The sequence below is a fragment of the Chroicocephalus ridibundus genome, chromosome 5 (genome assembly GCF_963924245.1).
Source record: "Chroicocephalus ridibundus chromosome 5, bChrRid1.1, whole genome shotgun sequence".
Classification (NCBI taxonomy): Eukaryota; Metazoa; Chordata; class Aves; order Charadriiformes; family Laridae; genus Chroicocephalus; species Chroicocephalus ridibundus.
This window is the reverse complement of record NC_086288.1, coordinates 72,004,606-72,031,048: the sequence shown is the minus strand read 5'-3', so window position 1 is coordinate 72,031,048 and position 26,443 is coordinate 72,004,606. Positions and strand designations below refer to the sequence as shown.

Sequence of the window (26,443 nt, the reverse complement as noted above, 5' to 3'; positions counted from 1 at the left end):
GGCTGCTGAATGCTCTAAATAGCAGAGTACTCCATACATTGCGGAGGGGCGATACCAAAGGGAAATTTGCAGCTCAACCCAAATTTATCAATTGAAACTCCAGCCAGCCAACGCTGAGAGTTGGCATTTAACGTGGCGCTGCACTCCAGGCACTACTAGCTAGAAAAACAAATAAAAGCCAGCTGGCTTACACAGCTAGGATGGGAAATGCTTGTCTGGCTGAGCCAAAATGGGTTTGTATCCCGCTTCAGAGCCTCCCGGAGCTAAAGGTGTAATTGCTTTGCCGCCGTTTCCCGCTTCGATAAGAGAAAACCCGCACAAACCAGCATTATCAGCCCCAGAAACAAAGGAGGTCCCCACCAGCAAGAATTTTATACGGCAAAACTGCCAGTGGGTAAGTGTTAAGCATGTCGAGAAGAATGCTTGTACAATCCAGGCTGCTAAAAGGGCATGTAGCATTAGTTTTTTAAGCACCGACTATCCTGAATATACTTGTAAACAGGAAGGCATTGAAGTAGGCTGGTGCTCGTGAGTCAGAGGGAGACAAAGTCACAGCGGTGGTCTGTTAACGGCTCAGATCTGACAAATCCTATTTAGGCATATAATTAAAGTCTGGGTTGTAATAAAATAATTCCATTAAATATCCACCCTCCTCTAGTTTTCAATTAGCAACATGAATTTAATTAAAGGGTATCATTCCTGAACCAGAAATTTTTGCGCTGCCGCTTTGAAGAATTAACATCAATTCTTTCTCTGCGGTGGAGGAAGGAGAACTACACCAGGGGAGCGTGTTTCTTACAATATATCAAACAAAAAATGTCTTTCGTTTTCTTCTCCTGTATTTTGTGCATACAACTTGGTGAACAGACACCTCCAAGAGAGGGATGCCTTGTGAATTTGAAGTGTTATCTGGATAGAACATTAAAACTGTCTATAATCATTACACTTTCAGTTGATACAAATGACAGATTGGGCCAGCCCTGAAGAAGTAGTTACTAACTGAAATCTATATGGACTCCAGTGCAGGGATAGCAAAGCAAGAAAGCAGAAAGGGAGGGAAGGATAGTAGCCCCAAAAATAACTTACTAAGTTACTCAGTACTGATATATGCACATCGTGGATTTATAATTTAGAAAATATTTTTAATAAAACTACGTAACTACTTGCAGATTTCCCTTGGCCTCTACACATAAGTGTGTAAATGCCTTGCAAATAAAAAATGCTGATGCATTTATTGTGGGTGCCTTAGCGGAAGTGTTGAAGAGGGAATTTAACGCTGGGAGAAGCCCCCTAAGCCATGTGGAGGTGGGCATTGCACGAGAGGCATATGGAGGAGAGCTGGACCAGAGGCATGGGAGACACTAACCCAAGGAGCTCAAGGCTGACACCACTGCAGGGGGAGAGGAGGATGTGGTAGGAGAACAGACAGGTACAGAAAGGCTCTGGACTTCATGGCCATGAGTTACATCGCAAATCCCAGTAGCAGAGACCTCAGAGTTGTCCTTAATTGTCCTTCTCCCCAGAGAAGGATGGGATTAATCCCTCAGAGGAAACTTACCAAGCACTAACCCGTCTCGAGGAAACTCCCATCTGGAGTCGTAAGGCAGTTGCATTGGGTCCACGTAAATGTATTCGTGGCCATCAGGGCTGATAGACTCAATGACTCTCCATCTTATCTCATACCTCGGCTTCTGCAAAGCACGTCGAATGCAAAACCAACCATTAGTCTGACTTCAGAGCAGATCAAAACCCAGCAGGGTTCAGCATCCAAACTGAAATAGGCTTTTTTCTACATTACCTGTTTCCATATGATGACCAGGACAATCAGTGAAATTATCACAATCACTAACAGCACTAAGACAGCAGCAGCCACTGTCAGTTCTGATCGCAAGGCTGTGGAATAAAAAGAGAGACCATATTTTCCTCCTGAACCACGAGGAACATGACACACACAGAAGACATCCACCTCCCATACCATCGCAGTTCCCATGTCCTGCAGATGTGGCAGGAGTGGTCCCTGGGGCTGGTGACTGTAAGGTCTTGCCAAGCCCAGAGCTGCTCTGCCTTTCTGTTTCAAAACCAAATGTAGAGATTGTCTGGAAGAGCATCCTACAGCCAGTGGCCATAAAACGATAAAATGAATCATGGAACCACATAACAAGCAAAAAACTGATGCACCATAAAACCCTGTACAATGCCTCACCCTCAGATGTCCCAGGGTGGAAAAAAAAAAAAACAACAAACATTTCCATTAATTTTTATCTGCAACAATTCACATTTTTATCTATTAAGACTGAACTGGGGTGTGTTAGAGAGGGGTCAAACTGGCTGCTGTAATTTCACAGAAGGACAAAGCAAACTCACTGGGAGCCACCAGCTTCAGTTCCCGAGTAACAGCACCAAGGTCATTCCTCGCCACACACCGCACAGCCAGCGTTTCCTCGACCTTCTGGAAGGTCACCTGGCTTTGCACCATATTTTTCTCATCTAGGTGGGCTTCCATGTGTATATCAGAGATATTGCTAGTCAAAAGAGTCCATGAGGTGTCATTGCTGCACCTGCAGGGAAGAGTAACAGGGGAACAGGCATTGGGCTTAGATATGGGTAGAGAAGAGTGAACAGAACAGCAATCACCTTTCCCTCTTTCTTCTGACAACGTTCATTTTAGAGACCAGAAATGCTTAAGACCACCTCTGCAAAAAGCCTACATCTTTCTTCCCTCAGAATAATTTGCCTTCTGATCCTCATTACTGCTGCCACTTTGAGGGGCTGACAACGCAGCCCAGCAGGTCTGGTGTAGACAGACCTTGGTGTCGCTATGGATCCCATAGGGTTATAGTACTGGATGTTATCTCTATTTTTCCCTGAATCCTTAGTGCCGTACAAGGCTCCCTGGGGCAGGGCGAGGAGGACACTCGTCCCACCAGGCAGTAAGAGGTTTTAGCACAATGTGACTAGAACAAAGTTGGGAGGTGCCCAGGGCTCCTACCCTCCTCCCATGCATGGTCTCCCTCTCCCTGGTGGATAACCTCCCAGGGCAAAACCAGCCTCACAGTGGCTACAGGTGCCTGTATAGAACTACCAAAACCAGGAATAACTACTCCAGATGTCTAAAATACTTTGAAGGTAAGAATTATAATTTGGGGGGTAATAACGACAAGTTAAAATTTAGAAGTACGCAAGAGTGTTAAGGAGGCAGACGGAGCTATATGTGAAATGATAAGACCTCCCCGAATGGAAGGACAGCTACACAAACGGGGATTGTGAAATCTGCTGAGTTCGCTCATTGAGCACAAAGATTTATGAGAGAAACCTCCTGAATCAGCACATTGTGTCTTCTCCTACAGGATGCAATCACTGGGAAGGGCACTGACAACCTCTCGCAAAATATAAGCCTCTGAAAAGACAAATCAGATTTGTAGCTTACTGGCCCTTAATGAGGAAAGCGTGGTACAGTAACTAATACTGCTAAGCTAATGAAGGACACAGCCAGTCGTATTTTAGATAAGAGAGCACCCGCTCCTCTTACTTTTTAATGTCCTTGCAAACCAGCCATTCCACATCAGGAAGCGGGGTCCCCTCCGCCAAGCACCTCACTGTCTGCCCGCCGGAGGAGCCGTGGTGATCGTCCACGAGGTCTAAGATCAGGGCTGGAACTGGGAAGGAGACCGGAATTTGTTAAAATAACTCATCGGGGTCTACAAAAGCAGCCTGAAATTTCAAATAAGCCGGGACAGGTATTGTTTGGCCGACAGCTTAGTGCCAGCTAGAGACCTGGACTCATCCAGGAGGTCCTTAACTCCTGTAGGAGAGAGTGGATCCCAGGCTAGGGCCATGAAAAGGAAGCGCTGCGGTTATGCCACGTCCTCATGTCATACTAAACGAGCTATCGTCCCCGCTGTCAGCTGGAATAACTTAGGCGGGAGGATAAAGTTTCTTTTTGGCTCGAGGCCAGCACCGAAGTGAAAGCCAGGATCGGGGTACGAGAGCTCCAAGAGCTCGGCACGCACGCACTCCTCCGGAGACCCCGGTTCACACCTTTCTTATCGCAATACTCCAGGCAATCGGATGTGTAAGTGGATCGAGTCTTTGCTGTGTGCCATCAGTTCTGGTGGGCAAAGCTCCTTACCTTGTATTAGCAAGGAGAAGGTGTATCTTTTAATCTCATCTTCATTTTCAGCAACCAAAGTGTAGTATCCGCTGTCTTCTTCCTTGGCCCGGATCAATTTTAATATACTCTGAAACCTGCAGAAATGAGAGGTTTTGTTTGTGTTTTTAAAGCAGACCTTAAAAAAAAAAAATCCACTTCAATGCAACATATAACCTGCGCTTGTGGAGATTATAATGCAGTGGCATTTGGCATTTCTAGTATGCCTTTACACTAAAATAATTATTCAAATTGTAAATAACTGCCAAAATACAACCGAGAAACAAGTGGGCATAGTTATATTCTGCCAGGATCTAACAAAGCCTTGGATATGATTGGAAATAGCTAGAAATTATTGGAGCGGAGACATCTTGGAGGAATGAAGGGGCTTAGTGCTCAGAAATGAAGATTCCTATGATTTGGAGAGGTTGATGTTACGAAGGGAATAAGAAGAGGTAGATTAGGCATCGCTCTTTAGAGTAGAAAACAAAGAAATTATTTTAATAGCGGATAATATTATAAATTGGAGCGGTGCCCAGGTGAAGTCAACACGGCAAAGTAAGAGTCAGAAGAATATTTTCACCTTGTTTCCTGGACTCTGTTGGAACTAGTAACAATCTCAGTAAGATTCTCAATCAGAGTCACGTTGTCCTTCAACCAGTACATTTTTGGCGCGGGGTATGCCTGCACGTCGACGACAAAGTTTTTGACTTCGTGTAGGTTGACAGCTTCCAAAGGGCTAAACTGAGGCTCCAGGTGAACGAACCCTTTGTCTGGAAAAGAAAAAGCCTTGCGTAAACAACGCTGTGCAGTGTTTTTCAAGATTGGTGTTTTCCAACACGTTAATAATTTTTGGACACTAAAATCAGACTATACCATGGACTGTAATGACTACTTTCTTATTTTCCTTAACCTCCTTGGTTGCATGCCGAGCAGTACATTCATAATCCCCTGTGTCTTTCACTGATGCCTCAGGAATGGTCAAGGTGTAAACCAGCTTCTGCGATGGGACTTTGATATCATCAAGTTTTATCAGACCTTTTTCTTTCTGTAGTTTGGAGAAGGAAAAAAAAACCTTACTTAAGTAACTGAGCTGAAAGCACACCATTGTGGATCTATGATGCCACTGGAGCGAGAGCAACCATCTAAACCCTGTACGGCAGAAGACTTTACTCAGTCAGGGATGTATTTTCAGCCACAGGCACTGAAGGTGTGTCTATAAAAATACACCCTTTCGGGGACGGGCACAGAAGGATGAAGAGGTTGAAAGCTCATATTTCGTTCACTCAAAACCAAATGCCATTCAAAATCTAGGTGGGCAGCCCGAAAGAGTGTTTTACTGCTTATGCACTACCTTCTCCTCAGGCATAAACGCTACGGCTTTTTATTTTGAATTTTATTTGTTCAGTTTCCATGAAGTAGGGTGAATTTTTATCCCCTCCATCAGATAAAAAGTAAGTAGCTGCTAGATGCTATGTCCTGCCAGCTCTCAAAACAAGAATAATTTATTGACAAGGACAAGACTGCTACAGGTAAAAGGATGGTGAGAATGGTAGACTATGTCATCATGAGAGACTGGAACAAAAAATATGCTGGGGACAGTTTTGAAAGGTAGCGTATAGCAAAGATTATAGCAAAGCGTATAGCAAAGATGAAAAATAGAACAAAACCTTCTTAAATCATTTTTTATCTTGGGCTCTTAACTCACTTAAATAAAAGGGGGGATTTGGGATCGTAATTAGGTAGTCACTTCAACTACGCCACCCCTTCAGTGACCAGACTTTTTACATGGGATACTCTGAAGTTCTCAATTGACAGGGACGGGCTCTACCCAACAAAAATTCTCACTGCAGAATGTTAACGCCAGTTTGAAACCTTCTGAGGTTCTCCAAAAGTCTTAAGATTTTCTTACTTGGCGGTTCTCATTAGTGAGTAATTACACTGACTGTAAGAGTCATTTTAATTAACACCTGCATAATGAGGAACAACAAAGCCTGTGAACTTGATTCTTCATCATCCTCCATTATGCCCAAGAACCCGAGGTTTACGAGAGCCATTTTAGAGGTTCAACCTGCAGCAGCAGAACTCTACGCAGACGTCTGGCACATTCCTAGGCCTTTCTATTTCCACAACATTTCTTTTTTTTCAACCAGCACAAGACCTGAGAGACAGCATTCCTCCCTCGGAGGATGGACTCCTAGTCACACCTCACCTTCCTCTCATACTTTGCATACTTACTAACAGCAAACTCTAACTTTTTGGGACTGACTTTCTATTGTGGTAACCTAAAAGTAAAACAAATTACTTTGTTTTCTCTCCTCAGCTGTCCTCATTCGGAGAAGAGAAGAATATTTTACAACCCCACCTTCTTCCCCAATAAGTAACTACAAACATTCAAATGAAAAATGAAATAACTAGAGAGATATTTACCACTTTCCCAGGATAATTCCACTGTAAATTAACCACCTCATTGTCAAAGACCACACAAGTTACTACGATGGTCTCGCCTGTTTTGTAGACAGTTTTAAGAGCTTCAATTTCAACCGGCAGCTGTGAAGTCGCTAAGAGAAGAGAAAGAGAGCAGATTTCATTTTTAAAAGTACGCAATTTTCACATGGTGTGATTTCAGGGGGAGATTTCCATTTCACTTCCTCTACTGAAGAAATACCTAGAAAATTCAGTGTTTGTACTGATTCAGGTTTATACTGATATAAACTGATTCAGGTTTATACTGATATAAACAAAGTGTATTTAAAGCATGAAGTGCACAGGCATTGAGTTCAATCCCACAAAGAATGATCTGTGCTTAAAATTAGAAGTTTCTATCACCTCAAGTGCCCCTGTGAAAAGGCACTCGGTATAAGAGAAATTCACATTTTGCTGATCAGTGACTGTCTTTGAGAATCCGTTGCTGGCCAACAAAAACTTTATTGTCAAAATATTTGAATGATGGTATTTTTCAGACTACTTGAAGTCCTACGACTTGCAGCCACTGGGAAACACCAGTCTTCTAAGTTACGTTTCAGCCAACAGGATGAAAACACCTGAATCACGAAAGACTTTTCTTGTACCCATTTGGGAGAGGAGGTAAAGTTAAGGACACTTTATGCTCATCAAAATTGTACGTAACTGCTAAGTAAACTAGCAACTAAATAACAAGTAATACTGCCAGAAGAGCAAGGAGCTCATTGTTGGGGAAGTATCTGATATAATCCTGTGATGCTGGTGCTAATATGGCTCTTACAGTGTTGAGGAAAGGACTGGGCTGAGTATTATTATTTCTTTTTTTTTAAATGAACAAAAATAAATACCTCTTAAAATATAGATGAGGAACTCATCGGACTTGAACTCCACGCCCTTAACCATTGTTTTGCATGTGTATGAGCCCGCAGGGAAATTCCCTATGAAGCCTTGTTTGCTGTCATAGAAAGCGTAGATAGCCTTGTCCAAACTGTTAACTAAAGTCACTTGAGCAGCTGGGTCACTTGTCCGACAAGGGATAATGGTGGGATCACCTTCTTCTATTAGGATGAACTGGTCTTCTGGTATAGAAGGGACAAAAGGCATGTCTGGGTCTGTAAAATACAAGAGGTAATTTTACACTGTCTTGTTTGTAGTAAGACCGTGTGCAGAAATTGGATATCAATGACCACTTATAGATCATAACCAAAACTAGTACAGTTTATTACTCCACTTTTTCAGAGATTGCAGGTAAGGCATGTTAATTGTATGCAGTATCTCCTTTTTCTTATTTGACCTAAGCACGAAACAGGAAAGAATGGGAAATGCAAAGGACCCCAAGGAAAAAAAGCTAAGTAGTATTATTCCCCTTAGACCTGGTTCTGAGATATTCCTACAGTGAGGGCAAAAGGTATTGTGTGACAAAAAGCAAGAAAATCACTACTGGCTTTGAAAACATTCATGCAATTGCTGGGGACCAAAGTAAAGATGAATTCACTTTATCACAGACAACTCTATCAAGATACATGTACAGCAAAGATCTCAGGGGAGAAACTGGACTTAAACATCCTATTTTTATGACACGGGATTTGGCACTTAGGTTCAACATCCACTGCACAAAAAAAAAATATTAAAGATTCTGCCTTTTATTGGTACAGATCAGTCATCTTCTTCAGTTAGAATTTTTTTTTCTTTGTTAATAGTAGCTATCTCCTAACCAATATATAAGCTGGGGGGGGCGGGGGGGGAAGGAAAAAAATCCGAACCCTTTCAATGTCAAAACTGTAGAAATCAGTTTCATGTTGTTTATGTTGAACACCAGTAAAACCACATTTCATCAAAAATAGTTCAAGGTACTTAACTTCATGCATTTCTAACATGTCCGACATTACAGTTACGAGACATAGTTAATTATGGTCACAGCATGTGGTTTTCAAAATACAGTATTCAACCAGAAAAAGGCAAACAAACACCTGGTAGTTTTATTTCTTTTAAAGTCAACAAAAGACATGCCAACTTTCCTATCCGGCCAATCCAAAGCCTGAGTTTAAAACATAATTGCATAACATATCCAATTAAAAAGCACAGCCCTCAAATTATCTCCATTTGGCCATTCGGAATAAACAAATAATCCCTGCTAGCCTGAAGCTTCTGTGCGAAGCTTTATAATAAAATTTAATAAATAGCAATCCAAATCCCTCCAACAATAGACTTTCTGCTGGACTGGCAGGCTCTTTGTAGCAATATTCCAAACACAGCGCTCCATCCCAAAGACGCTGCCAACTCCATGTATTCATTTTCCCACTGTAATTTAAAACAGAAACAGGATTCACCTAGTTTGGTTTTCTGTGTGCTGTTAGTGAAAATGGGATATTGTGTGAAGTCTCAGTGTAATCCTCCTTGGCTAAAGTGGGTTGCTGCCACCCATTGCCCTCCTAATTCATTGCAGGAAAAACAATTGTAAAGACGAAGTTTATAGTGGAAACAGAAACATTCTCTATAATTTGAAGAAAAGGATATGTTACTGCATTTATGACATCTTGATGGTTAGTGAGTGGAAAAAATTACAGGGTGTCTCTGCCCTGCATATCTGGTAGGCTGATGTCTAGAGGCATTCAGAAACCAAACCAAAAAGGCCTCTTGAAGAAATCTTCCATCTCTCGCCTTTATATTCCTTCACCGAGTGAGTTACAAGACTCCTTAACATCAACAACATCTTCTGGTGACTTGGTGAGAGCTGTTTGGAAATCGAGATACATGTGCCAAAGCCTGCAGCCTCCGCTGAGACATCTTCTCGCTTCAAGGATGAAAGCAAACGCTTTACAAGGAAAACGGAGAAAAACTCTCGGAAGAATCACTGTCCTTGAATTACACATCATGAATTGCAAAAACTTAATGCTACTGCAAAATTCCCTTTACGATAAGTCCCGTTAGTGCTTCCTGAGTTTTTCCCCCTTCCACAGTCTTTGTTGCAGTTGCAGACGTTGTCTCCTTCACAACTGCAATGCTGCAGTTTGGCAAGGTGATTTGCAATCCCTTCTTTTCTCTTTCGTTTCCTGTCCAAAATATTTACTGCAAATCTACTGGCTTGATCCTTCCTGGCCCTGCGGTTGTGCCACTCATCCCCTGAACCCCAGCCAACGCCGAGGAAACATCCAGACAGGGCTTTACGGAGGCAGTCGGTTGTGGCTCAGCCTCTGGTGCCTCTCTCAGCTATGACAATAAAGATCTCCATCCCATGGATAGCGTGGAAAGCCTTTAAACAGATTTCCAGTGGGAACAAGGGGGAGGGAGGGCAAAGCTGGGGATAGGTACTTCCGAAAAGAAGGGATGCCATTTCTTCTGGGTCCAACAGGTTTTCCACAACTACAGAGAAAGGCGGCGCAGGGCCTGGGAAGGCTGTGTTTGCTTTGAAAATTACAGGGCACTGCATGGTAGCACCATATTTTTAATCTTGCGTCAGACTGGCCACCAATAACACCTCTCATTTCACCCTCCCTTGTGACAGCCACCTCCAAGATGTCTCCGTTGCTTTATGCTTCCCAGGCCCTCTGCACACATGAACTTTTTCCAGTTCTCGGTTCAAGCCTAATTCAAGGTTAAGAATGAGATATGGCCTTCCTCATCTGGCAACTGCTGTAGTGTCAGACATGGCACTGGTTTCATCAGTACAGGTCCCAAAACATCCACCCAAGTCACCCCTGGAAGGACTGGCGTTGATGTTAATCCCTACCTGGGGGCCAGGCAAACCTGAAGGCTGAACATGCCCCCACAGCTGAGATGACCTGGCCACCAAGGCCTACCACCCAGTCCCTGGTGGTCAGGAGACCTCAGGTCTGAAGTTGTGAATTCTTCCCTCTTGTTGAGAACTAAAAACTCTTACCAAAAAAGTGAAAGCCAATAGAAAGAAAGAGGAACGTATCCGTAGATTCACAGGGGCTGGTCTTGATTTACAAGTTAGGAAATAGCCCTGGGGTCATTTATCTTCCTCTGATGGTAAATTGCCACCGACTTCTGAACACCTACGGTTCAGCCCTCCCATCCAAACCTCCAGGTACAGCTGCGGCATCCCCCACTCACCAGGCACATAGATGTAGATGTCCTTCCCTTCCACTTCCCCGTCCTCCACTTGAGTGTGGTTATAATAGCAAACATACAAGCCCGTATGAGCGGCTGAGGCATTTCCTACTTCCAGCACTGTCACGAAGAGGCCACTGTTGTTTTCTTCATGTCTAATGTCTATCCTGTGGCTTCCCTCGGTCACTGGGTACTGCCAGCTCACTTCGCTGTCTCCAGAGCATTTGAGCGTGAAATTGGAATTCAGCTGTACCACCATTTCGTTCCTATTGGGAACAATAGTCGGCAGAGGAAGCTGGCAAAATGTTAGGAACGGTCCTGCAAAAAGACATGAATAAATAGCATATGAACACACAGAACAACCTCGGCGCAGGATGTGAAAGACAGCAGAGTGGATCAAGAGCGGCTGTTTTTCTAACCATTTTGGATGTGTTGATGGCCCAGGAAATCTGCCCTTGTTAAAAGCCGGTGTTTTGCCAGTGTTTTGGAAGGCAAACGGCTTCCCTTTGAAATGCTAAGTGTTTGCTTGCCGACTTGTGTTTGTCAAATAAGGAGGTGAAAGACAGAGCTGAAGTTAGAGATGGCTCCCCAATCCACACCTGGGCTTCCCAGACCCAGATGTGGGCACCGATCTGCTGCGGACCAGCGAATCCCACACCCCAGCTGCTGGGTCACGAGCATCTTGCAGCTCAGCTGAATTTTGGAAACCCTTTCCAAAGCCCAGCACTTGCATTTTACATCTGGCTTCTATTTCTGCAAACGGATAGAGCGGGAGTTTACATCCAAAATTTTGTGCATCAGGTCTACCTCTAGCCAAAATGTACAGAAGGCTTACAGCCAAATAAAACTGTAATTCACTGAACTAGATGTTGTAGATGGCACTGGCTTTCAGATGAAATCTACAGTTAGAGGCTCAGATTTGCGAGCCTAGGTAATTTGTAGGTGGGCTGGTGCAGGTCCAACTCCCAGAAGGAAAATTAGAGGATCTACACCCTAAAAAAGCGGGGAATTCACCAGGGAAGTGGAATTTGCTGTTTCAGTCTACCAAATGACCTGTACAAAACAGATAGGGTAGTCCACAATAAACAAACACTTAGGCCCGTGGCGTGAAAGTGGGCTCTGTGCGATAAACCGCCAGCGGGAATCCAGCCTGTCTTTGAAACCAGTTTCTCATTCCCGCACGTGTTTCTCCCGGTCTGCGGGCCCCTTTCTATATTTGTCACCTTGTGGCAAAGCCTGCCCTCCCCTCCCGGCACCATGCGCCGGGCAGATGTCGGGAGGCCGGGCCGGCAGCCCCGGCGAGCGCGGTGGGGTGGTGGGGCGTGGGAGGACACGGGGAGCCCACACAGGCAGCACCAGGCTGATGGAGAAACCCCAGGAAGGCAGGGCTGGGAGAACTGGAGGTAGGCAGGCTCACTTTCCCTGCGCAAGGCAGACGAACCGGCCGCCTTTGTATCACCGGGAGGTTATGGCAGCTGTAGGGGTGACAAAGCGGCCGGCACAGGCTGGCAAAAGTACTGTCTTCTCGGTGGTTCTTGCCTTAGCCTACCGAAGGGAAGGGTAGAAAAATGGAGCCTGTGGCCAGCTGGCAACCATTTGGCATTTGTTATCGTGGGCACAATGAAAGGAAGCTTAAGGAAGGATTTATGAAGGAGTAGGAGTGGAGGGGCTTAAAGGGCTGAGGAACATTACCTGTGAGAAAACATCCCAGGATCAGGAACGTCCGTGGGGAAGTACCCATAGCTACCAACAACTGAAACAGAAAGGAGAAGGCAAGAGAGAGACAGTTAATGGCATGAAAATGGGAATGAAAGTCTGCAGGACCCCTCTCCTGCAGTGCCCTAGCGCAGATTCCCGGCATTCTGCATGGTGCCAGGGACAGGAATGTCCCTGGGACCACCGCTCGCACCTGCAGCCCATTGAGACTCGTGCAGCCGCCTCCCACGAGGTACGTGGGGCTGCAGGCACACCACACACACCGACACGTCGCCGGCACGGGGACTGCAGCCGAGGCTCCATAACCCCTTCTCTCCACTGGCAACGCAAAGGAGCCAAGTCCCGGCGCATCCCTCCCTCGAACAGCCCGCCAACACCTCTGGTGCCCGCTGCAGCCTCTGGGGCTGAACCCGCACAAACACCCCCCCACGGAGGCTGTACCCTCACAGGCATCGGTGAGGATGCAATGGTTTTATGCAATAAGTTCCGGCCTTTTAGCTGCAAGCAGCTTCTATGCAAGAAAAAGCATAATTTAAAAGCGACTTTTATTACAAATAGTACAATCCTGAGTGATATTTTTGTTTTGCCATTGTACATTTGTATATATATATAGCTGACTGAATACAATGCAATACAATAGTGTTTATTGCTTATTTAGCAAGAATTCCCTTGATCGGGAGACGTGCTATTTAAAACATATGCTGAAAATTTCTTAACGGAATAAACCCACGACAGACTGGAGGCCAGCGCTGCCACTTGCGGAGCATCTCCTCTCCCCAGCAACATGGAGAGTCAGAGATCACACGCGATAATTTTAGCTTTCAAACACAATCCTAAGGCGGCCGTCTTGAAGAGGCAGCGGCGGCAATAAGCATCTATGTAATTTTTGTGCCATCTAATGACATTTCTACTTAAAACCCTCAAGCAGCCAGCTGGATAATTTACAAAAGAGGAGCTCCTGCATCCCCTGCTCCCATTGAAATCAATGGACGTTTTGTTGGTGACTTTAACGGTAACTGGATTTGGCCTAAAGCCAACATAGATTAAAAAATGTCTGCACTGAAGAGCCCCTAATCTGAAACACAGACCAAGGAGTAAAATAAAGGATGATGTGCCAAGACAGGGACTACTTTTCAAAGGTTCTGGACATTTTCTATTCCCCTTCTGGTATTCGGCTCCTGAGATAGGAAAGCACGTAGGTACATCCCGTTATTACGACTATGCCAGTGCCGTATGGGAGTTAACACCAAGGAGTGTTTCTGAACCGGTCCCTCTTTCCTTCCGCAACGTGTGGAGCAGACAGCCCGCTTTTGCAAAGCAAAAAGTATTCGATACGCGAATCAAACATAAAGGTCTCAGGAGCAGGATTAGAAAACTTACAAACTACCAGCCCCCAAAAACATGTACAAACAACATCGGAAATTCAGCTGACAACATTCCAGCAGAGACAAGGCATTTTGCCTGATTCTTCAATTAGCAATAATTGCCATGTGTTTATGTATCTGTCTCCCATCGATAACAGACTCCTGGACATCAAAGTCCCTCGGTCTCAGCCTCCTTACTCATTTTTATCACATTTGTATCCTGTAAATTTTTTTTATGATAAAGTAACTCACTGTAAATCTTGAAAGACTTACCATGGTCTGCTTTATTGATCTGACTCCTAACCTCCCAAGACCCACAAGACAACGTTACCCCACTGTCTGCCAAGCTTCCTTCTGCCTTTTCTCTCTGAAAGGGCAGACCTCTCCCCGTTTTGTCCTGTTTTTGCAGACTATTCAGCGCAAGCGACGCAGCACAGGAGGAGAAAACACAAAGCCAGCTCAGCTCTTGCGCCGCAGCCTGCAGGAGCTCTGCTGTTGCAGACCTCTGTGTGTCAGTGAGGAGTGAAGCCCCATGACTGCAGTGACATAAGTGCAGGTGATGGCATTTCCAAAGAGCTACTTCGAATCTGCTGTCTCGGTTGGGCTGCCACCGAAATCAATGAGCTGAGTGCCTCAATCTACCCTTGCGGTTTAAAAACAGGAGGGCTTAACTAAATTTACTTTTTCCAGATGGCTATTCTTTCACAACCCAGAGCTTTGATCTTTCCTCAACGAGCCGTTAATCTCATCAAGACCTAAAGCAACACTTCCTCGCTGTGAAAGACAGAATAATTTACTAACGATTCACCGCCATATATACTCAAAATCTATTTGAATTGGATTTAGTTACGTTGCGCATCTGACTTAAGAACGCTGGAGTCCCATCTCCAACACATGCTCGCACATCAGGGCTGGAGTCAAGGTTTAATGCAGGTACAATTTCACACGTCCAGGCAACAGAGAGTTTACTCATTCCCACGACACCCAGCAAGTATGCTAAACATGTTTTTGTTTATCACCTAATTTTTTGTATGCACTTATTTGCCTTTTTTACCCCCCTTACAACAGTGCAGCCTTCTTTATCCTAAATCACCCAAATCGCAGCCCTGGGTAAATACACCAGGTTCAGATCCTAACACTGCTCCATCAAACCATAATTTGGTGTAGCTTCACTGAAGTGGACTTACGCAATCTGAAGCTCAGTATTGACAGCACACATACAATGTAAATTTGAGCCAACCTTAATTCCTTGCATACCTTGAACATTGCTAGCTAAAATAGAAACAAGGGTGTGTATCGTGAAAGATACATGATGCCACGAAGGATTTGCCAAACTCTCTGCAGGGGAGGCTGACTGCCCAGGGTAAAACAGTCATTGCATCTGCTTTAACCATTGGCTTTTGAAAGGATCTGACTGAAATTTTGATATTCCTCTTTTCATGATAATGGGGCTCCGAGCAACCTGATCTAGTTGAAGATGTCTCTGCTTATTGAGGGAGTTTGGACCAGATGAACTTTAAAGGTCCCTTCCAACACAAACTATTATATGACTCTATAAAAATATCAGGAAAAGAATGTCTGAAGAACTGTTATCAGCAAGAAGTCAATCTTCTAAACACTCACTGCCAAGCGCTGGCTTCCTACCAAGAAGGATTTCATTGACTGCACTGTAGAAGACAAAGTAAAATCAATATCCAGAAAGCCGATGGAAATATGTATTTAGAAAATGATGCTCTTCCTAGGTGATCGTTCTACATGACCTAGGGAGAAAGCAACGTGGTAGACCAAGAAGAGCCAGTGGTATATATTTTTCACACCCCTGTAAATCAAACAAGACCTCTTTCAAGACAGAAAGCTAGCCCATCTACCAGAAGACCGGAGACTAACAGACTCATCTCCTACAGTCACTACAGTTCACGCTCTTGGCCACAGGATGGCAATGTTGATCCACATTAATGAGGGAAATGCCTCGTCGAGCAAAAGGCAACGCTACTCTCCAACACAGCAGATGGAAACTAGACTGGGTCTCCTGGCTCAACTTCACATTCAAATTTCTTATATTTTAATTTCATGCGCTTTCACCTATTTTTAAAGAACAAACCAACAAAAAACCCGCACTGGTCCCTATTGCTCTGTATGTACTTAAGTGATATGGCCGTAGTTGGATTCCAACCCTTGGCACGTAATGATGTGATTATCCTTGTTATGAGAGGGCTGGATAATTTCAGTGGTGATTTTGTCAGAGTGGCAGTCTGTCCTTCTGGGAAGACTGACCTTTTCCAGGAAGAGCTAAGGCCAGCCCAAAAAAAAAGAGGGGAGCATTTCCTCCTTGTGGTGTATGTCACTAGCTGAATGTAAATGTTCAGACAGGACCTCCTGAAACATTTCTTGGTTCTCAATTCCCAAATTGCGAGATCGGTTCTCCACAAGAGCAGAGCTGCCCCGCAGCGCTAACAGGCGGATCTGAACATTTCACTGGGAAAAGGCACAAACAACTAAAGACAATTTTGTCAACAACTGGCATAAGTATTCTCCTAAAATGCAGCCTGCATGCAGGAATAACTACACACAAAGACTAGCCCAGTGCTGGGCTCCTGCAGAGTGCTTTGGGCTCTGCAGGACACACTCATGGCTGCTACCCAGGGAGCCTCCCAGTCAGCCCCAATTCTTCAGCCTAACCCTCAAGGACACACTCCACCAGTCTAGGAGCTAAAGATGGGGGAAAATTTGCAGAGTCTAAATTTCCGCGCTTGTTCCAAAGAGGATTTTCCAGACTGCCCCAGCAAACAGATAAAAAGACTGGCACTTCTAAGGAATACATCTCACTTAGGTTTTCGGGATCAAATCAAAGAACGCCTCAAATCCCAACTCAAGTGCTCAGAAGCATTCCATGGAAAAACCAATCCATCTCTGTTGACCACAAGAGCTAGGAAGCCTTGCTGTTGCAAACTTTCCCCTTGGGTGCCCATGCAAAGCTTCATTGGCTTGAAAGAGATGAGTCAAGCAGGAGAGCAAGGCAAGAGGGAGGGAAAGGACTGTTTGCTTACTTGCTTGGTTTTTTTTAAATTATCAGTAATTCTTGCCACCACCAGGAAAAATAACCTCTCGGAAATCATTCCCTGGTCTTTAAAACAAGTGAAGCAAACATTTTCTATAAAAATTTTCAGAGTTCACATGCAAAAGTAGTGCCATTGTGGACATGATGATCTAAAGATGCAAGCAAGGCAAGGACCGGATAAGGTTATACATTTCGCCCTCGTTTTTAGACCAGCTGGAATAGCTGGAAATAACTGGCAAGGTCTGGGATATGCAAGATTTTTTCTGTCTATATACATTGTACTCAAATCCTAGCTCAATACTGTAGTACTGTGGAGAGGTATTTTATTAAAATATTTATTGCTTCCTGCTTTCTTGAAACCTAATACCTATATTACTCTCACAGCCACATGAAGATTTCGCATACATCAACGAACAAATAATAGCGAAGATGGCCCCAGTGCCCGACGGCAGTCGGACTGGCACATCTCCTGCCCCTTCGTGCCTGGAAAGGAGAACCAGCACAAGGGGTCTCATTTGAAAGCAGCGGGAGAGCGCCTGCGGGCTGGGAGAGCTGGTTTGCTTGTGGACTCCTAAATCCCAGTGCTTTGTGCGGTCTCATTTTTCTTCAAACTTTTTTTTTTCCCCACCCCCAAGCTTTGAGGTTGGCTAAACCGCTGTTTAGCTGAGGGCCTTTCTAAAATGCTCTTTGTTAACTAGAAGCAAAATCCGAAGTCACTTGCTGGGAGATCTTTCCTTGGCGTTTCTAGACCCAGAGTTAAAAGTTGGATCTCCACAGTTCAGATTTTGATCATCCGATGACAGAGGAACCTTTGATGCCTGTCTCCTTGCTTTGATCCCGTCTCTTGCCCCATCCAGGGACACGGAGTCAAGGCATCCGAGCTGGGACCCCGGGTGGGCTCTGCATCGGCCCTGGGAGATACCGAAGGAGCAACAAGACGCCCCCCTTCCCCCGGTGCGCCCCGTCGGGGGGACAGCGGACCACCTACAGCCAGCCGGGATGGGGATGGAGATGCTGGTGGGGGGGTTGTATTCACACTCTGCAGTTCCTACCAGGCTGCCGGCGCTTGCCAGACCCTGCCCGCCCGCGGGGAGCCGGAGCGGCAGCCCCCAGGGAGCGGGGAAGCCGCGGCTCCCCCTTCGGTCCCCGGCCCCTCGGTTAGAGCCGCTGTGGATCACAGGCTGCCCGGGACACCGGGGGAACCTAGCAGAGATGGCAACTCCCAGCCACATCGCTGTTTGTCTGGGAAACAATAGGAAAGCCTTTGCCAAGTTGGAGCGATTTTTTTTTTTTAAATGCGAGGTAGCCAGGAGAAAAAGAAAAGTGGGCTCGGGGAGATGGAGAGGGGCAAAGCAAAGCCGTGCTTCCCTCCGGGGGGGGGGGATAATTCTGCTGGCGGTGCCACCCCAGGGCTTCTTCTCCAGCCCGCACCGTCGGGCAAAGTGCGGACCCCGAGGGAGCGGGTGTCTCGGCGCGGGGGGACAGACGTTGTGTCCCGGCTCGGAGCTGTGGGACCAAGGGAGAGCTCTGGGGACGGATCCGTCTGTCCCCACCGGGGCCGATGCCATGCCCTGCTCGCCCCGGGCGCGCAGCTTTGGGCCCCGGGGGAACGTCAGGGAGACGGAGCATTTGCAAAAGACCGGCCGAAAATGCTGTCGAGGGGCTCTGGAAACGTGCCCCCGGCGCGGGTGGGGGCCAGGGCATCGCCCCCGTCTCTGCCCCGCAGCCGCCTCCCCGCCGGGCTGCGGGCAAGACCCGGGGGCTGGCGACTGCGCCCCGGGGCTGCTGCTGCCGCTGCCTCGCTAGATCTGTCGCTGCTGGCTCCAGAAAAAAAAAAAAAAAAAAAAAGTTGTCCAAGTCCTGTTCTCTGGAACGGCTCCTGGGCTGCGGGATCCGCGTCCAAAAATGTTGAGCAATGCCGCGGACAGCCAAAAAGCCATTTCCTACTTGCTCCTAGGACTTTTCCAGGGGACTCCAGCCTGGCAGAGGCTGGCGAGTTTGCAACCTCCGGGCTTGACAAAATCCAAACGGTGGCCGCGAAGACTTTGCCCTCCCCCGGGGTAGGAGACGGTGGGCTCCAGCGGTCCGGCGGGGCCGGCGTTCCCGTTGCGAGCGGGGGCTGTAAGCTGGAAAGGCTCCAGGTACCAGTCCTGCCTAAATTCAGCATCTTCCCTTCCGTCGAGACGTGTAAAACTAAAGACGGGGCGCGCAGGGATGGAGATCGGGTTGACTGCAGCGAGGGGTGTTGGTTGTGTGCTTGCCCCCACCTGGGATCTGGGGGCATTTTAGGCTACCCGGGCACGGGGAGCGAGGTGGGGAAGGGGGATCTGAAGAAGGGAAGGTGGTGAAAAACAAAGGGTGGGGGAAGGGACGGGGGAAGCAGCGGGGCGAAGGCAGCAAAGGATGCGAGAAGAGGGGGCGCGACCCTACCTGACTTTGTCCCCCCGCTACCCGGCGGAGCCCCGGCGGGTCTCTTCCCCCACACCACCCCTCCCCTACCGCGGCAGGAATGCGGCGCGGTGGCCCCCGCCGTCCCAATCAATGTGTTTGTCATTAGCTCTGCCCGCGCTTCTCGCCGCCGCGCCCCGACGGCCCGCGGGACGCCGGGCTCCCCGCTCCCCCTCGGCGGCGGCCGCCAGCGCCCGCCGCCCCCCCGCCTGCGCCCCCGCGGGAAGGAGTCCCCGGCCCGACTCGGAGCACCGGGAAAAAAGGAGAAAAAAACAAAAAGAAAAAAAAAAAAAGAAAAAAAAACCCAACCAAACCAACAACAAACAAATAAAGTGGGGAAAAAAGAAAAGAGGGGGCAAAGAAAGAAGAAGCGGGAGAAGAGGTGAAGAAAAAAAAAGGAAAAGGTGGGGAAACTGCCCCTCACCTCTTACCTTCTCCTTTATAATCCGCAGCCCCAATCCTGCAGATTGTAAAATATCCAAAATATGTCCACGTCTTTTGTGACTTTCCCCGCTCAGCCGCGCTCTTTCCCTCCCGCTTGCCCTCCCTCCCGATCCGACTGTAATGGTCTCACAAACCGCGTCCCGTAATTGATTCAATGTTATAGTCCATCCTTCCAAAACTAATCATTTGCTTTAAGTAAATAGCTGTCAGGAAATGAAGCCCCCCTCCGGCCCCTTCAGAATAAGAGCCGCCCTGGCTCGCCCGGCGCCCCCAGCCCCGCGGCCGGAGGCGGGCGCGCCGGCGGGAGGCTCTTACGCAGGCAGGGGGGCCAGTCTCTGCCTCCAGATTTCACCAGCCTCGCAGGGGAGGGGGGAGGTTGGCCATATGGCAGGGGCGAGGGGGAGGAAAGGGGGAAGAGGGGAGTTTTTGCACGGCAGAAGGAGAAAATAAATAAATAAATAAATCACAACACCCCCCCCCCCCCAAAAAAAAAAAAAACCAACAAAACTTTCATGAAAACTCCGAGCGCTCCCAATTTCATGAATGAGCCTTCCCTCCTCAGACCCTCCAGGACGAGCGGGACGGGCGGCGGGGCTCGTGTCCACGGCCACGGTGTGAGTTTATGGACGGGGGAGTTTGAGCTGGAAACGAATTTGCGGCTTCCTCGTGTCCTTTGTGCAGCACCGAGCTGGGGCTTGGGCTAAGAGAGCTGGATGGACGGCCGTGAGCCAGCCGGGAGCAGGAGGCACTGAGAGAGAGGGGGAGAGACGAATCCCTAACATTTATGAATGAAAGACACAACGAAAGGTAACCTTCGCCAGCAGCCGGCCCTCCCAAACCCCGCTGCTCCGACGGAACCGGGAAAGCTCTTCTCTTCCCCTCTGCTTTTGCTTTTCCCGGCGCAAACAAACCCCAGTAATAACCGAGCCGGGGGGGCACGGCGGGGGCCGGAGGTGCCTGCGGAGGCGAGGGCAGCGCACGTCCCAGTCCCTCCTGTTTGAACACGCTCCAGCCGGAGCTTTGATCCCCGCCGGGCAGCCAGCACCGGGGTATCTCTGGCTTTGTTGGCCGTCGCTATCTGCTGGCGATAAGGGGGTGGTCGGGGGAGGCGGCGGGGAGCTGCCCTCGCAGCCCCTTCTGCTGCAGGCGCCGTGCGGGAAGGGGCGATGCGGCGGCCGCGGGAGAGGGGGCACTGCAGCCCCAGGAAAGGAGCGGAGCGGGAGGCCCTGCCTGCTCCCTGCCTGCCGCCCTGCCTTCGCACCCGCCTCCTGGGGAGGGCACCGGCCCGAGAGCTGCGCCCCGGGGCTTCTCCCCTCCTCTGTCTGGCTCTCCTTCCTCCCCGCACCTCTTTTTTCCTTTTAGTATTAAACAAAAGAAAAGTTTGTCCTCAAAGTCAAGCGCCAGGATCCGGTGGTTGGGTTGTGGGTTTTTTTTTTCCTCTTTCCCAAGCGAGGGAGAATTAAGCCTCCGAAGTGAAGATGCCCCGAAGGGAACGGGGGGACAGAAAGGAGAAGGGACTCCCGTGAAAAAAGGGCTCAGGCTGAGGTGCCCTGGCCGGGCTCGACGGGTCCCCGGCGGCGCTCCCGGCCCTTCGCCCGCCCTCCGCCAGTGCATCCCCGGCTCGGGTGAGAGCACAACCCCGCTATTGCTTCCACATGTTCCTCCAGGAAATCATCGGAGTCAGATCTGTGAGCAGCCCCTGGTCGGAATGCTAACAGGATACCGTAATGCTTGTGAATAAACAACAGGCTCCCAGTGAGTCAAAAAAAAAAAAAAAAAAAAGTACCACCAACCCCAAAACAATCCACAAAAAAAAAAAAAAAGAAAACAACAAAAAAACCTCCAACACCGCACCCTGGAAGTGTCTGCCTGGGGGAGAGAGCGCTTCCAGCAGCCTGCACCCCTTAGTTTGTGGAGGGAAGAGTCCTATCGTGACTTGGGTCGGAGCTGCAGACTTAAGCCCCGCGAAGATGCGCAGGGCTCAGACCGGCGGCAAACAACTGCCCGTGAGCTCCGAGGGGATCCCGCCCGGCCCTGCCGGGATTTACCCGCTCTGGTTTAACGTGCGGGGCGGCGGAGGTGATTCCTGGCGAGGTAACCGTCAGGATGGGCTGTAATGAGAGAGTTACTCTTGCAAAAAAAAAAAAAAAAAAAAAAAAAAAAAAAAAAAAAAAAAAAAAAAAAAGAAAAAGAAAGGAGCAAAAGGAAAGGGGAGGAGGCGCCTTCTGGTTGCAATTACCTGCTTCATTTGAATAATGCCTTTGTCATGATCATTATCGAGCGATCGTTAACGGCTTCCACGTGGGATCTCACAAGACCCAGCGAAAAATAAAAATTGCAAATTGGGGGACTGGCAAAGCTGGTCGCCAGGCCAACCGGGCGCTGCGGAGACAGGGACGGCGATGTCCTGTCGCCCAGGGCCCCTCCGGGGGAGCGGTGACACTTTCCCCGACGTGGCTTCCCCACGCTAAGTGGGGCGACCCCGAAGTGCCGTGGGTGCCTGTGGATTGGTCCCGCCTGGATAAAATAAACCCTCCAGGAGGACTCCTGAACTCTACCCCCCCGCCCCGTGTGGCGCAGGGGGGTCCCGTCCAGGGAGGCGCGGGGGACTTGGGGTTAACGAGAGGACAGGCAGGGGGTGGGGGGATTTTTAACCACTGCGGGCCCCCTCTGCTCTCCTCCCGCCTTCCCCTCCCCCGAAGGGCTGGAGCACAAGGCATCCCGCTAGCCTGTGTTTATGCGGCAACAGATGGAAACTGCACATCTTAAACAAAACTGCGGCGCCCGGACTAGAGCCGCTCTCGCCTGTTTATGCTCCGGGGGGGGGGGGATGGTCCCTCGGGTCCCCCCACGGGCCCGCAGTGCCGGTGGGTCCGGGCAGCGGGCATCGACGGGGCGGGTTTTTGCAGGGCGGCTCTCTCCGCTCTCGGGGGCTTCCAGCGGGGGCTGGGAGCTTGCCAGCCGCCCCGCTCGGCATCCCCCCACCCGGCAGGAGTCCCAATTTGCTGCAAGTAACGAGGCCTTTCCTGCGGCTCTCTCCCAAGGGTGATCCGGGCAGCCTTTAGCCGGCTGAGGCTATTAAGCAGACTAATAGGTGGCTCATGAAGGGTCCCAGTGGCCTCCTGCGAAGGCGCGGGTGGGAGATAAGGGGTCCCCCGGCTCGGGCCCGGCAGCCTTTTGTCTCTTTGGGAAGGCAGGTCTGGGGTTGATTATCGTTCCCCGCGTTGCAAGCGATGCGCCGTGCGGGGGTCAGCCACAGCCTGCTCGCCCTTTTTGGAGCAGGACCCCCCTGCGTGGTGAAGAGCCTGGAGCAGAGACACCTCAAACCCCTCCAGACAGGGAGAAAGCGGAGCGGCCTCTCATCGCTTGTCGCTATAAATCTGGTCTCGCATCTATCGCGAAGGGAGGAGAACACAGCAGTGGGGGCTTCCTGAGACAGAAGGGAAGCAAGTCAGGGGGTCATCAAGCCCCCCAGCCCCCCCGGGAGATGTGTGCTGCTCGCAGGAGGGCCCTGTGTGCTTTTACAGTCCTACCAGATTTTTAATTTTTTTTGTCTTTCCTTCTTTCCACGAGACCAGATTCCCTCATTTTGTTTGCTCAACATGATTTGGCTCTGAATAGCAGGGATCCCGTGTCACCAGTGGAGCAGGGAGCCAGACAAAAGAAATTCGCGTTGCCCAGCCTGCCCTCCCCAGACTTTATTTTGATTCCCCACATGCCTGGCTCAGGTACTTCCCTGTGCCCGTCCCTTTTCCCACTGAAGCCGCTGCTGCTGCCACGTCGAGCTGTTTTGCTTTCGTTGTTGCATTTGGCTCTTGACGTTAAATGATGCCAAAACAGTCGTGGAAGCCTTATTCTTTGAAAAAAACAGGCTTTGTTTTTCCTTCTGCTCCTGCCATGACTTTTTGACTGGGACAGAATAAACAGGCCGCTCTGGTCCAGAAGTGGCCCGAACCCAGTTTAGGGGTGAGATAAGCCCAAAGGCAAGGGGAAAACGGGTTGTTGCTCCAGCTGGCCCTTCACCGACACTCTTGCTCCGCGCTCCGCTCTGCCCCGGACCGCCCCCAGCTCCCCAGGACGGGGAGCCCCGGGCCGCACCGACGGGGCGGGGATGCAGAGGTGCTCTCGGGGCGGGGGTCTCCGGCGATGCCACCGCCACCCGCGACACTAGAGGGCACCGGAGCCCGCGGGAGGAGGGAGCCCAGCCCAGCCGGGGCACCGCGAGCCCCGCCAGACTTTGATGTCTCTGTTGTTAATTAAGGGATGGAGCGGGTTTGGAGAGGATGGTGAAGAGGGGCTGTCCTCCCATCCCCGAGAATCTGAGGGCTTCATCCCCGCAGGTCGAGCCCTGCACAGCCCCGGGCCGGGTTCAGCAGCTCGGGGGATGTGGCATGCTGCAGGTAAAGCAGAGAGAGCAATTCCTCCCGTGCCACAAATGAGAAGTTTTCCCTCTGAAATCAAAGGACCTCCTCTGCTGATTCAGCCCAGGTTTGATTTCGGTTCCTAACTCCCGAGACCATTATCTCTGCCTTTGTTCTTTCAAGCTGCAGCAATTAATGGATTACAGCAGGACAAAACCACAGCCAGACCAGGCTGCTTTGGCTCTGTGTCTATTTGCTGTTAGTACCAGCCTTGCCTCCTGGGGCTGCTGTGCTCGGGACCCAGCCTTTGAGGTCTGCACGGGGCAGCTGGCTGGTACGGAGGCCACCCTGGACATAGTGGTGACAACCACCCTCGACAGGGTGGGCATGGGCCAGCCCTGTACTGTGTCAGCGTCAGTCCCCGCACGTGCCTGGGCTGACCGCGTCCACCATACGTCCCTCCCATGGGCACAGAAGAGCCGAAGTAGGCTGCGCGCCGCCAGGTGCCAAACTCAGGAGAGACCCAACGTGTCTGTTTACCCCTGAATTGCCCGAGTGCCAGACAGGGGATGTCATTTTTTCTGCTTCATCCCACAACAGGTTTTCTTCTGATGCTTAGTGATTAACAATACATCCCTTTGGGATGATTTGCTGTAGAATAACTGGAACTATGGCCAAGGTATATGAATCGTAATTTGCTTTCTAAAACGATCCCTCTCCTCCCTGGATGTTTCATGTTCCAAAATACCATCACAAACAAAACACTAACTCTCTATTTCTGTGGCACAGAGGGATTCTGAGCATGGGTCTTCCCCATCCCAAGGATAAAGGGGAAGGAAAGCCATCAATGCCTCCTAAGAGCTTGCAGAATTGGGGTTTGTGTGGAAACAGTGGAGATTATGGGTTTCACCCAATACTTTCCAAAACAGGTCAACCCCTAATCCACCATCAGGAATTGCAAGAATCAGCATCCATGTCGACACAATCAGCAAAAAGCTCTAGACCCGGAAATTAATTTAGTCATTCCTCTTAGGCATTGAATTCAGTCATTCACTTTACTTTTATTTACCAAGATCGTGCTGGGGATGCCTTGGCAGGAGGTGTGAATCACATTGTTGTTCTTTTTCTAGCACTGTGTGTTTCCTGTACTCAAACGCAGGAGTGAGGTTCGTTCTATAACCCTAATCTATGATGGAAGAAATCAAGCAGGCGCCAATTGCACCTAGAGCCGTTCCAAGAGTGACAGTGACTGAAGCCCACGCATTCAGTTTTCTCTCTTTAGTTGAGAAACAGGAGAGACTGACACACTGAAAAGTCAGGGGCAACCGTTCCTCTCTTTTCTGTCATTTCTAGAAAAGACTATTTGGGCTTTTCCTTTTGTCTGAAGTCACCAAGTTTCAGTCTGTGCCTCGCCTAATTCTGCAGGGAGCAATTTCTGCTTCAGTTACATGTTTATTTACCTGTCTCTCGTTCTCAATCCTCTGGAGTACTCGGTTATATGCACTTCACTTGAGCAAGGCAGTTGCAGAGGAAGAAGTGAATAAGAAAGTGAGATGAGAGGAAAATGCAGGTTTAAGTCCCTTCCCTGCAGCCGTGGACGTGAAGCTACAGCTCAGGCTTAGCTCAGGCAGGGATGCTCTGGCGTGGCTCAAGAACAGGGGATATGGCAGCATGTAGGTAGGTTTTGATCCTCGGACTGCTGGCTGTTTTAGCCAGATACTCTGGTTTTTAACCTCAATTATCTTTCAAGAAAGACTCTAATATGGAAACTGGGCCAGATTCTGCCTTGTGTAAACCTGGTGTAACCAACTTCAAGGGAAATATTCCAGATTGAATCGGGTATAATTAAGATTAAAAATTGGCTCTGCAAGTCTTTTCTTTGGCAGTGAAGTTAGAGAAGTACTGTGAAGAAAAATAATTCAAACCAGAACATTGATTCAGTGCTCTTTTAAATAACATATGCTATAGGCGCTTTGAAGGCATTTGTTCTCCATGGCAGCAGTGTTTTAAAACTTTCACTTTGGTTCCACTAACCAAGTTAACCCTTGATAACCAACTGTGTTTAAAATATACTACGTACAGAAACTGATCATGTTGCAGGACATCGTCCATATAACAAATAAAAAAAATCCATTAAAATGACGATTGCTGCTGTGGCAGTAGCAAGCTGCTTCTTGCTGGTGCAGTCATGAATTTCACTGTTCTAGCCACCACACGGGCCTTGCGATGAATCCGAATTTATACCTTACTCGTCAGCGGGGTTTTTTCATGGTGCAAACCTTGTTATCTGACTGCTAGACTCAACACACTGAGAAGGAGCAATTTTCCGAAGGCGGTTGCTTAGTATCCCTGGGAAGCAAACTCTGAA

The 26,443-nt window shown here is 48.6% G+C and overlaps 1 protein-coding gene across 1 annotated transcript in view; it reads right to left on the bottom strand.

The window, feature by feature from the left end:
- The window catches only part of PDGFRA (platelet derived growth factor receptor alpha), a 36,348-nt gene extending 16,363 nt beyond the window's left edge, over positions 1-19,985 (bottom strand). Inside the window, exons 1-12 of the mRNA XM_063336452.1 lie at positions 19,702-19,985; positions 12,377-12,437; positions 10,688-11,002; positions 7,459-7,722; positions 6,578-6,708; positions 5,024-5,195; positions 4,731-4,920; positions 4,130-4,245; positions 3,530-3,656; positions 2,365-2,558; positions 1,799-1,893; positions 1,559-1,691 (exon numbers count right to left, since the gene is read on the bottom strand). Coding sequence (XP_063192522.1) covers positions 1,559-1,691; positions 1,799-1,893; positions 2,365-2,558; positions 3,530-3,656; positions 4,130-4,245; positions 4,731-4,920; positions 5,024-5,195; positions 6,578-6,708; positions 7,459-7,722; positions 10,688-11,002; positions 12,377-12,425 — 1,786 coding nt within the window. The 5' untranslated portion in view covers positions 12,426-12,437; positions 19,702-19,985. The remainder of the gene's footprint in view (positions 1-1,558; positions 1,692-1,798; positions 1,894-2,364; positions 2,559-3,529; positions 3,657-4,129; positions 4,246-4,730; positions 4,921-5,023; positions 5,196-6,577; positions 6,709-7,458; positions 7,723-10,687; positions 11,003-12,376; positions 12,438-19,701) is intronic.
- Positions 19,986-26,443: the final 6,458 nt, after the last annotated feature.